The sequence below is a fragment of the Bombina bombina genome, chromosome 3 (genome assembly GCF_027579735.1).
Source record: "Bombina bombina isolate aBomBom1 chromosome 3, aBomBom1.pri, whole genome shotgun sequence".
Taxonomy (NCBI): domain Eukaryota; kingdom Metazoa; phylum Chordata; class Amphibia; order Anura; family Bombinatoridae; genus Bombina; species Bombina bombina.
The window spans coordinates 135,408,445-135,421,663 of NC_069501.1; the positions used below are offsets into that span (position 1 = coordinate 135,408,445).

A 13,219-nucleotide genomic window follows, 5' to 3' on the forward strand; every position below is an offset into this window, starting at 1 on the left:
CCTCCCTTCATCCGTGTCCTAAAGCTTTGGTATTGGTTCCCACAAGTAAGGATGACGCCGTGGACCGGACACACCTATGTTGGAGAAAACAGAATTTATGTTTACCTGATAAATTACTTTCTCCAACGGTGTGTCCGGTCCACGGCCCGCCCTGGTTTTTTAATCAGGTCTGATAATTTATTTTCTTTAACTACAGTCACCACGGTATCATATGGTTTCTCCTATGCAAATATTCCTCCTTTACGTCGGTCGAATGACTGGGGAAGGCGGAGCCTAGGAGGGATCATGTGACCAGCTTTGCTGGGCTCTTTGCCATTTCCTGTTGGGGAAGAGAATATCCCACAAGTAAGGATGACGCCGTGGACCGGACACACCGTTGGAGAAAGTAATTTATCAGGTAAACATAAATTCTGTTATATATATATATAGTAAAGCAGGTATGGATCCCACGGACGGACTCCGTGTTGCAGCCAGGATCCAAATGAAGCAGGCACACAGGTTTTTTCAAAAGCACTCCGGTTTATTGGCAAAATTGTTTACCAAATGTTTCGGCTCACACACGAGCCTTTGTCAATGGTATACAAAACCAAATGTGAAAACTTAAACACAAACACACCTTAAATACCCATCCAGCCCAAGTGATAGACCAATCAGAGAGTGTAACCGCGGCACACCCACTCACACAGACCTAAACAGCTTTTTGCCGGGCTCAATGTGGGCGTCACGTGACGTCATCACGTTACCGCCGTCCTGTATGTAACCAAGGAAAACATGCGTAACCATGGAGACAATGCATAAACAAAGGTATTGTGCGGGTGCGCTGGCGGGTAAGACTCTGATGGGAAACAATATATCAATTAATCAAACAGTGATCTAAATACCCCTACATAAAAATACAATAATTGAATAGGTATCTATCTATATGCAACATTGAGACAGACCTAATATGTAGCTTATAAGGCAAATAGCGCTACCGAAACCCAAAGTATAAAAAACTAATAACACAGCCCTCTATACTCATGGTATCAAGGCATGTGGGGAGGTAGCAGGTGAGGGCGAAAAAACAATATAAAGCCCCCTATATATTCAAGTAGGTATACATTGCATCATGCCAGAGGAGTAGGTAGAACTTAAGTCCTGGATGACTCCCAATAGTTCACATCTCATTTGTGTTTATACCAACAGCCAAAGTCTATGTTGACATTCAGGCCTCGAGGGGCAACTGTGTCCAATGTGAAGATCCAACGGGATTCCATTCTTAGTAGTGCCAGTCCTCTATCACCACCACGTCTGTTGTGGGGCACATGATCAATCAGCATCACTCGTAACGAGGAAACAGAGTGTCCCGCAGTTGCAAAATGTCGCGCAACCGGTTGTTCTGATCGTCCTTTTTCTATCGCTTGACGAATTGCTGTTTTGTGGTTAGCCAAACGTTCTTTGAACGCTGTCACTGTTTTGCCTATGTAGAATTTGGAACATGGGCAAATAATGGCATACACCACATATTCCGATGTACAGGATAATCTATGTCTTATTTTGTATCTTTTATTGTTATGGGGGTGTTGAAAAGATGTCCCAGCAATGAGATTATTGCAAGTGACACAATTGCCACATTTGTAACATCCTGGTTTCCCTCTTGTGAGCCATGTCTGTTTTTCATAGCAGTGTGTGGGATCACTGAGTACTAGTAGATCTCTGAGGTTACTTGCTCGCTTGTATACCACCCGGGGTACCGGAGCATCCACAAAAGGTAGACTAGTGTCCTTGGAGAGCATCATCCAATTCTTTTTTATCACATTCTGGAGCATCCCAGATCCCGGAGTGTAAGTGGTTACAAAGTTCATTCGTTTGGGTTGTTCCGTTACTGTCCGTTTCGGGATAGTGTCATTCTGGGTGAGTTTTGTTGCTTCACTCTTTTGTTGATCTATTAGCATAGGTGGATATCCTCTGCTCAGAAATTTTTGTGACATTTCTTCAAGTTGTCTCTCTTTTCGGGAGTCATCCGTGTTGTTCCGGACGACCCGCAGGAGTTGTGAGGAGCCAACACCATCTCTCTGAAATCTAGGGTGGAAACTCTGGTAATGAAGTATAGAATTTTTATCTGTGGGTTTATTGAACAAGGTGGTGTGCAGTTTATCACCATTAGGTGTTTTTACCCTGAAAATTTCCAGGTCAAGAAAATGAATCTGATTGTTATTATGTTCCATTTTAAATTTAATCGTGGAGTTAAGGGTGTTCAATCCTTCAACCCACTCAATAAGTTTTTCAGGGGTATCACCCCAAATCAAGAAGACATCGTCAATGTATCTGCGATACATTCTGATGGGGTTCTGCCTGGAGAAGATATTGTATTTTTCATACATCGCCATATAAATATTTGCATACGATGGGGCCATATTTGACCCCATCGCAGTGCCCATAACTTGTAGGAAGTACTCGTTTTCAAATCGAAAATAGTTTTTCTCCAGGCAGAACTCCATCAGATGCAGCAGAAATTCCACAGGTGGACCAGTATATAGTGGGTTGTCAATCAGGATTTGTCGTACCATGTTGATACCATGCCCGTGGGGTATCACCGTGTATAAACTTACTACGTCCATAGTGACTAAAGTGTCAGTAGGGGCCAGACTATCAAAATCTTTCAGTAGTTTAAGAGTTCAGAGGAATCTTTGAGATGGGACTGAGTGTTTTGTACCACTGGTTGTAAGTAGAAATCAATGAATTCTGCTAACGGCTGCATCAATGATCCCCTGGCAGACACAATAGGTCTGCCAGGGGGATCTTCGAGGGACTTATGGATCTTGGGCAGTAAATATAGTATTGGGCAGATTGGATGATCAACTGAAAGAAAGCCCAACACATCATCATCAATTACCCCAGCTTGATATGCCATGCCCAAGAATTCATCAATTTCTCTTTTAAAATTTTTTGTAGGATTAGATTGTAGTTTGCGGTAGGTATTATGGTCACGGAGTTGTTTAAAAGCCTCACCTCTATACTGTACATAGTCGAGTATCACTGTGGCCCTTACTGAACTACACAAAGATATGCCTCTGTCAAGAGACAACATTACAAGTGCTGAAAGACGGGCAATTAAGTCTCTGTCCACTGACAAAGACATAGTCATAAGGCCAGCGGATAAGGGTGGGGCCACAGTGATACTCGACTATGTACAGTATAGAGGTGAGGCTTTTAAACAACTCCGTGACCATAATACCTACCGCAAACTACAATCTAATCCTACAAAAAATTTTAAAAGAGAAATTGATGAATTCTTGGGCATGGCATATCAAGCTGGGGTAATTGATGATGATGTGTTGGGCTTTCTTTCAGTTGATCATCCAATCTGCCCAATACTATATTTACTGCCCAAGATCCATAAGTCCCTCGAAGATCCCCCTGGCAGACCTATTGTGTCTGCCAGGGGATCATTGATGCAGCCGTTAGCAGAATTCATTGATTTCTACTTACAACCAGTGGTACAAAACACTCAGTCCCATCTCAAAGATTCCTCTGAACTTATTAAACTACTGAAAGATTTTGATAGTCTGGCCCCTACTGACACTTTAGTCACTATGGACGTAGTAAGTTTATACACGGTGATACCCCACGGGCATGGTATCAACATGGTACGACAAATCCTGATTGACAACCCACTATATACTGGTCCACCTGTGGAATTTCTGCTGCATCTGATGGAGTTCTGCCTGGAGAAAAACTATTTTCGATTTGAAAACGAGTACTTCCTACAAGTTATGGGCACTGCGATGGGGTCAAATATGGCCCCATCGTATGCAAATATTTATATGGCGATGTATGAAAAATACAATATCTTCTCCAGGCAGAACCCCATCAGAATGTATCGTAGATACATTGACGATGTCTTCTTGATTTGGGGTGATACCCCTGAAAAACTTATTGAGTGGGTTGAAGGATTGAACACCCTTAACTCCACGATTAAATTTAAAATGGAACATAATAACAATCAGATTCATTTTCTTGACCTGGAAATTTTCAGGGTAAAAACACCTAATGGTGATAAACTGCACACCACCTTGTTCAATAAACCCACAGATAAAAATTCTATACTTCATTACCAGAGTTTCCACCCTAGATTTCAGAGAGATGGTGTTGGCTCCTCACAACTCCTGCGGGTCGTCCGGAACAACACGGATGACTCCCGAAAAGAGAGACAACTTGAAGAAATGTCACAAAAATTTCTGAGCAGAGGATATCCACCTATGCTAATAGATCAACAAAAGAGTGAAGCAACAAAACTCACCCAGAATGACACTATCCCGAAACGGACAGTAACGGAACAACCCAAACGAATGAACTTTGTAACCACTTACACTCCGGGATCTGGGATGCTCCAGAATGTGATAAAAAAGAATTGGATGATGCTCTCCAAGGACACTAGTCTACCTTTTGTGGATGCTCCGGTACCCCGGGTGGTATACAAGCGAGCAAGTAACCTCAGAGATCTACTAGTACTCAGTGATCCCACACACTGCTATGAAAAACAGACATGGCTCACAAGAGGGAAACCAGGATGTTACAAATGTGGCAATTGTGTCACTTGCAATAATCTCATTGCTGGGACATCTTTTCAACACCCCCATAACAATAAAAGATACAAAATAAGACATAGATTATCCTGTACATCGGAATATGTGGTGTATGCCATTATTTGCCCATGTTCCAAATTCTACATAGGCAAAACAGTGACAGCGTTCAAAGAACGTTTGGCTAACCACAAAACAGCAATTCGTCAAGCGATAGAAAAAGGACGATCAGAACAACCGGTTGCGCGACATTTTGCAACTGCGGGACACTCTGTTTCCTCGTTACGAGTGATGCTGATTGATCATGTGCCCCACAACAGACGTGGTGGTGATAGAGGACTGGCACTACTAAGAATGGAATCCCGTTGGATCTTCACATTGGACACAGTTGCCCCTCGAGGCCTGAATGTCAACATAGACTTTGGCTGTTGGTATAAACACAAATGAGATGTGAACTATTGGGAGTCATCCAGGACTTAAGTTCTACCTACTCCTCTGGCATGATGCAATGTATACCTACTTGAATATATAGGGGGCTTTATATTGTTTTTTCGCCCTCACCTGCTACCTCCCCACATGCCTTGATACCATGAGTATAGAGGGCTGTGTTATTAGTTTTTTATACTTTGGGTTTCGGTAGCGCTATTTGCCTTATAAGCTACATATTAGGTCTGTCTCAATGTTGCATATAGATAGATACCTATTCAATTATTGTATTTTTATGTAGGGGTATTTAGATCACTGTTTGATTAATTGATATATTGTTTCCCATCAGAGTCTTACCCGCCAGCGCACCCGCACAATACCTTTGTTTATGCATAGTCTCCATGGTTACGCATGTTTTCCTTGGTTACATACAGGACGGCGGTAACGTGATGACGTCACGTGACGCCCACATTGAGCCCGGCAAAAAGCTGTTTAGGTCTGTGTGAGTGGGTGTGCCGCGGTTACACTCTCTGATTGGTCTATCACTTGGGCTGGGTGGGTATTTAAGGTGTGTTTGTGTTTAAGTTTTCACATTTGGTTTTGTATACCATTGACAAAGGCTCGTGTGTGAGCCGAAACGTTTGGTAAACAATTTTGCCAATAAACCGGAGTGCTTTCGAAAAAACCTGTGTGCCTGCTTCATTTGGATCCTGGCTGCAACACGGAGTCCTTCCGTGGGATCCATACCTGCTTTACTGTTTGTTTCTCCCTAGTGAGAGCACCAGGTAGCTGATATACTCGTGAGTGCCGTTCACCTCTGCAAGTTTATTTATATATATATATATATATATATATATATATATATATATATATATATATATATATAACATAAAACAGCACTCTCTGGGCTTAAATACAAATAGTTAATTTATTAAACCGAATAAATTAACTATTTGTATTTAAGGCCAGAGAGTGCTGTTTTCTGTTCTTTATATTTAAACCTACTCTAGCACCCTGGCACTTGGAGAACTGTTTGTGAGAGTGCACTTGCCTCATTCTGTGTATATATATATATATATATATATGCAAAGTCTATAACCAGAATTATGCACTGCATTGCAAAGGCCTAAGGGCATAACTACAGGGGTCTCAGAAGCCTCAGTTGTGACCAGGCCTACCTGCAATCAGTAGTAACATCACTCCACCTGCATCATGCCTGGCCCTTCTGTATGCCCCCTGCAAACCAGGCTCACAGTGTAAGAAACGTTTATGGGTTTGTCTTACAATATAGTGGCAGGGTTTCCAAGATGACCACCACAGTGGTGCTGTACAGAAAAACATGCCCCTATATTTGTACAGGTAGGATAACAATACCCACTGGCACAGATTATCCAGAGGAGAAGGATGACTCGCAATCACAGAGAAGCAGATCCTCTTTCTCCTCTGCTGAATCAGCTTCTGCTGGTTTCAATCAGGCATAAAGGGCATTGCCTTTCCTCAGGGGCATCTCAGGGTCAATTTACGCCCCTGCAAAGGCTTACAGTAATTTTGGTGGCAATTTTCTGCCCAGCAATTTAACCTTTGCGGGGGCTCTTCAATAGTATATTGTCTAATGTGACCAATTAGGGATAGATGGAAAGTGGCTTCTCTTCTGATCAAATAATCACTGAAGGATGTAGATTCTGAGTTCTTGATCTGTCAAGATGCGCTTTTTCCCCTATGCATGATTAACCATTTCATGGTAGAAAAACTGAACTCACAAAATGAGGGACAAGGGACCGTCTAGTAAAAAATTTAACTTTCATGATTCAGATAGGGCATGTCATTTTAAACAACTTTCCAATTTACTTTTATCAACATATTTGCTTTGTTCTCTTAGTATTCTTTGTTGAAAGCAAAGCCTAGGTAGGCTCATATTCTAATTTCTAAGCCCTTGAAGGCTGCCTCTAATCTTAGTGCATTTTGACAGTTATTTACAGCTAGACATCACAAGTTTACGTGTGCCATATAGGTATCATTGTGCTCACTCCTGTTGAGTTACCTAGGAGTCAGCACTGATTGGGTAAAATGCAAGTGAGTCAGCACTGATTGGCTAAAATGCAAGTCTGTCAAAAGAACAGCTGAGAGATGGAGCTCCTGAAGCTTCAAGCATCTGCTGCATATGGAGCCGGAGCGCAATCGGTGCTCCGCCTCCATATGAGGCCAGATGCCTGATCGTTACAGATGGTGAATGTGTGTCACCGTCTGTAACAATCTTCTGCTGGTGCCGGCGGAAAGTGTTGGCGGGTGATGGGTGGGGGGCTCAGCAGGGAGGGAGTGGGAGTGCCCTAATACAAAAAAAAAAAAGAATGGAGAGAGAGAGCAAGAGAGAGAGAGCAAACGAGAGGGGAGAGAGAGAGCAAACGAGAGGGAAGAGAGAGAGCAAAAGAGGGGGTAGAGAGAGGGAGCAAAAGAGGGGGGAGAGAGAGCAAATGAGGGGGGAGAAAGAGCAAAGAGAGGGGGAGAGAGAGAGCAAAAGAGAGGGGAGAGAGAGAGCAAAAGAGAGGGGGAGAGAGCAAAAGAGAGGGGAGAGAGCAAAAGAGAGGGGAGAGAGCAAAAGAGAGGGGAGAGAGCAAAAGAGAGGGGAGAGAGCAAAAGAGAGGGGAGAGAGCAAAAAGAGAGGGGAGAGAGCAAAAAGAGAGGGGAGAGAGCAAAAAGAGAGGGGAGAGAGCAAAAAGAGAGGGGAGAGAGCAAAAAGAGAGGGGAGAGAGCAAAAAGAGAGGGGAGAGAGCAAAAAGAGAGTGAAAGAGCAAAAGAGAGGAGAGAGTGAAAGAGCAAAAGAGAGGAGAGAGTGAAAGAGCAAAAGAGAGGAGAGAGTTAGAGAGCAAAAAAGAGAGATGAGAAAGAGAGCAAAAGAGACGGATGAGAAAGTTGGCAAAAGAGAGGGGTGAGAAAGAGAGCAAAAGAGAGGGGTGAGAAAGAGAGCAAAAGGGGGGAGAGGGAGAGCAAAAGGGGGGGAGGGGGGGAGAGCAAAAGGGGGGGGAGAGAGAGAGCAAAAGAGAGGAGAGAGTGAGAGAGCAAAAGAGAGGAGAGAGTGAGAGAGCAAAAGAGAGGAGAGAGTGAGAGAGCAAAAGAGAGGAGAGAATGAGAGAGCAAAAGAGAGGAGAGAATGAGAGAGCAAAAGAGAGGAGAGAGTGAGAGAGCAAAAGAGAGGAGAGAGTGAGAGAGCAAAAGAGAGAGGTGGGTGAGAGAGCAAAAGAGAGGGGGGAGAAAGAGAGCAAAAGGGGGGGGAGAGAGAGAGCAAAAGGGGGGGAGAGAGAGCAAAAGGGGGGAAGAGAGAGAGAGAGCAAAAGGGGGGAGAGAGAGAGCGAAAGAGGGGGGAGAGAGCAATTAGAGAGGGGGGAGAGGGAGCACAAAAGAGAGGTGGAGAGAGCACAAAAGAGAGGGGGAGAGAGAGCACAAAAGAGAGGGGGAGAGAGAGCACAAAAGAGAGGGGGAGAGAGAGCACAAAAGAGAGGGGGAGAGAGAGCACAAAAGAGAGGGGGAGAGAGAGCACAAAAGAGAGGGGGAGACAGAGCACAAAAGAGAGGGGATAGAGAGAGAGCACAAAAGAGAGGGGATAGAGAGAGAGCAAAAGGGATGGTAAAAGAATCCACCTGGATGGATTCTTTCACCACCCTGCCTTTTTCGGAATCCACCTGGATGCAGCGCAATAGACTACCCTTCCGAAAATGGCAGGGTGGTTCCATCACCACAATAGACTGCCCTCTGGGCAGGCTTTCCCACTAGTATTAATGTAACTGTGTTGGTTATGTAAAACTGGGGAATGGGTAATAAAGGGATTATCTATCCTCTGGTGTAGCCTGTCCCTTTAATCCAATTCAAAACTGTATGTGTAATATAAACCTATTTGTTGGCTTATATGATGCACATCAATAAAATATGCAGCAAATGGGAACAGTTTAGATAAAAATAAATGCAACTGCTCTAGGTGGGTGATGTCTCTTGTGGCAGATAACCAGGGCAGTAATCTTTTACTCACATTACTACTGCCTCATACTGACTCATACACTTCTTTGCTGCACTACCCTGGGAGCTGTAGAGTGCAGTCTCTAGAAACGTTTCACAGTTTGTTTGCTTTGTTCTCTGTTCCTGTCAGTCTACGCGGGTTTGCAGTACTGCATGTCATTGAAGCATTCTCTTAGTGTAAGCTGTCGGGACTACAATGATCACAGCCTCCTTCTATATGAAGCTCTTTGGTTGTCAGGTTTTCATGTCTGATCGCTATAGGGAACTGGCACCCATTATTTGTCAAGGGCTTCACTATGATGGTATCAGTTTGTTTTGTATTTTAGTGAGATGATCTGTATCACAGAAATAGAATTTCAAACTGCAGGTGAATATTAATAAGGTCCTCAGATTACATTTTAATTGTTTATCCTAAATATTTAGTTTATTTAAATTTGTAAAATAAGTTTTGGATTAAATATCTGAATTGTAATTGCTCAAGTTTGTACTTTTGTGGCAATTTTTTGCTGACCAATCATTTGGAGCTTATTTATTCTTCTTTCAATATTGCAGTGATGACAAAGTTGTAGAAGAACAGCCGGAAGACGAGGAAGAAGTTGTTCTAGCGGAAGAAGATGAGGTTGATGATGATGAAGATGATGGCGATGAAGTTGAGCAGGAAGTTGATGAGCCATTTGAGGAAGCCACTGAAAAAACCACAAGTATTGCCACAACTACCACAACAACCACAGAATCTGTGGAAGAGGTTGTACGAGGTAATTCTATTTTTCACAGTTTTATATTTTATATATATTTATATGTATGTATGTGTGTGTGTGTGTATATATATATTTATGTGTATGTATGTGTGTGTGTGTATATATATATTTATATGTATGTATGTGTGTGTGTGTATATATATATATATATATATATATATATATATATATATATATATATATATATATATCCCATTTTTAAATAAAAAGAAAAACGTGAAATACTCTCTGCATATTGTATTTATATTTACATATTAACTTAAAAGGCCAAAATACCCAAATGTTTAAACACTTGAAAGTGATGCAGCATAGCTGTAAAAAGCTGACTAGAAAATATCTCCTGAACATCTCTATGTAAAAAAGAAAGATATTTGACCTCAAAAGTTCCTCAGTAGCCACCTCCCATTGTAAAGGATTTCTAAGCAGCATTTTAGTGTGTCTGTCCTGGGACAGCTGAAAGGATGAGCCTCGTGAACTCTCATATTATTTCACCAATCAGGTAAAGGAAGCTTACTATGAAATCTCATGAGAGTTAAGTCAAATCTCATGAGATCACAGTAAGAGTTCATGACCTCAGCACTGCTGATGCTGATTGGCTGCTGTTCATTTCTTCATTTTTATTTTTTTTTACCTGCAGCTGGGAGCAGCTGAGTATAACTTTTTACACAGAACTTACTCTGCTGAGCTAAGGAGATTGTGAGGTAAAATATCTTCCTTTTTTACATAGAGATGCTCAGGTAATATTTTCCTGTCAGCTTTTTACTGTTATACTGCATCAGTTTCAAGTGATTTAGCATATGAGTATTATGTCCCTTTAAGTGAATGTTCTTATTTTTGAATAATTCTACACTTTACTTTTTTTAATATTCTCCATCTTATTAACTTTGTTGTTATGATTATAAGAAATTTATCTGAAATGCTGAGACGGATAGATTATAACAGCTAAGTAGTCAATAAGTCAGTGTTAGGACAGCTCATTTTAAAGGGCCATAATAGTTGGACAAAAAACATACTCCAATTTGTTATTTGAAGACTATAAACTCTACACTACTGTGTGTGCAACGAATTACAGAATGTCATTTATCAACTATTATGAACCTTAAAGGGACTTACAAGTACAGAAGAAAAATGCTCTAATTCTATTGCAGTATTCTTGCATATTACAATGTGTTTAACCCCCTACACAGTTAGTCAGTTCCAGAGCAGCAGGAATCACAAGAGGCATATGTGTGTAATCACCAGCTAGCTCCCAGTATAGCACTGCTGCACCTGGGCCTACCTAGGTATGCTTTTCAACAAAGGATGTTAAACACGCAGTTACAAAGTGACATTTGTGTAATAGTAAAAAAGGCTGCTGTCATCTTGTTCACAATGAATAACTGTTAAAAACATTCTTATAAACACTGCTGCCATCTAGTGTTTAGAACACATGCACGCTCCTAAACCTATCTAGGTATGCTCTTCAACAAAGAATTAAGTGATAACTGAAGTAAACTGCATGCTCTATCTGAACCATGAGAGTTTAACCCTTTGAGTGCGAACGACGGCTCTGCGCCATCGCAAATTGTCCCAGTCAGGTGCTGACGACGACTCAGAGCCGTCGCTAGCACTCACCCACCTTGAGGGCAATCTGGCCTGTATAGTGGCAGACATCGCCGGGGTTTTGCGTGGTGACGTCACTGCGCAACTTTATTTAAAATTTACAATGAACAATATTGGGAAATGGGGGCATGCTGCTTAGAAGCCTGTATCTCAGGCATCTAAGTAGCCACAGACCCCCAAGACCCACCGTTGGAAAGGTAATTGCGGATCTGGGGTGGGGGGGGGGGAGTAAAAAATAAATATATTTAAAAAAAAAAAAAAATCCAGCTTAGCACCCATGCAATTTTAAACAACTTTCTCATTTCTTTCTCTTGTTATCGTTTGTTGAAAAGCATGTGCACGTGTCTGGAGCACTATACTGCAGCAGTTTTGCAAGAATGTTATCCATTTGCAAGAGCACTAGATGGCAGGACAATTTCCTGCCATGTAGTGCTCCAGATGCTTACCTAGGTATCTCTTCAACAAAGAATACCGTGAGAACAATGCAAATTTGATAATAGAAGTAAATTGAAAAAAAAATATGCTCTGTCTAAATAACAAGACATTTTTAATGTTAAATATCCATTTAATTGAATTATTTTCATGTGCCTTTTGAAATAGAAAAGGCTGCAGCTTTTTTTAAAGTTTGCTTCCAAATCTCAAATTGCGTTTGTTTCCCTCTGAGTAAGGTGTACTAGTTTAGACTTTTGGTTTTCAGTATTAAAGGGACAGTAAAGTCAAAATTAAACGTTCATAATTCAGATAGAGCAATTCATTTTAAGCAACTTTCTAATTTACTACTATTATCAATTTTTCTTCCTTCTCTTGGTATCTTTATTTGAAAAGCAAGAATGTAAAGCTTAAGAGCCGGCCCATTTTTGGTTCAGACCTGGGTTGCTCTTGCTTATTGGGTGGCTAAATGTAGCCACCAATCGCGAAGGCTAGCCAGGGTGCTGAACCAAAAATTGTCCGGCTCCTTAGCTTACATTCCTACTTTTTCAAATAAAGATAGCAAGAAAACAAGGAAAAAATGTATAATAGGAGTAAATTAGAAAGTTGCTTAAAATTGCATGCTCTATCTGAATCATGAAAGAAAAAAATTGGGTTTACTATCCCTTTAAGTGCTGTGTTTGTGGAATGAGATGAAAGGCGCTAAGCAGATAAGTTAAATCTTCAGAGTATTTTAGTTGCTTTTTAATCCTTCATGTGGATCTTTTGGACATAATTCATCATGTTTGGAAAACTATTGATGTAAGAGCTCAGAAACCAAGCAGCTATTTTATTGTAAACTTAGCTTGAAAAACAAACAAGAACAAGTACTCTGGACATTTCTTTTTAGAATAAAAAAGAATAAAATAAAGTTCTGTCTACAGAGGTTTAGAAAAGTTGCAGATTGGGCTCCACAAAATAGAAAATATTATGTCTGAATAGCAATGAATAACGTTGTGTTGTTTGAACATAATCATTGTGAAACCTCACTGAGTTTTGCAAAGGAAAACTTCATAGCAAGCAGTTTGGTTAATCACATATGCAAATCATTCTTTATAGACCTTTGTAATAACAATGTACCATTTTCCTGCTAGAAAGCAAATAGTAATTGGTGTGTTTGATGCGTGATTACAGTTGGCAATGCCAAACCACAGCTGTTTGTGCACATACTTATTACATAAAGTGTGCATTTTTATACTAGCTCCCTATTTTTCATACCATGCAATAAAACATTAGTTTTTGTTGTCATTTCCTCGCAGTACGCATTATTATACTACTTTTTTAGGACGTGATCCCCCCCCCCCCCCCCATGAATTGGCAATGAGCTTTCCTGCATCCAGTCCCGGGCTAATAGAAAGTAATTCTCAGGGGCTAGCTAACGTGTACCTTTTT

The 13,219-nt window shown here is 41.2% G+C and overlaps 1 protein-coding gene across 4 annotated transcripts in view; it reads left to right on the forward strand.

Annotated features, from left to right (window-relative positions):
* APP (amyloid beta precursor protein) overlaps positions 1-13,219 on the forward strand; it is a 542,079-nt gene that overhangs the window by 355,816 nt on the left and 173,044 nt on the right. For all 4 annotated transcript variants that reach the window (XM_053706002.1, XM_053706000.1, XM_053706001.1 and 1 more), the window contains exon 6: positions 9,552-9,754. In XM_053706002.1, coding sequence (XP_053561977.1) covers positions 9,552-9,754 — 203 coding nt within the window. The remainder of the gene's footprint in view (positions 1-9,551; positions 9,755-13,219) is intronic.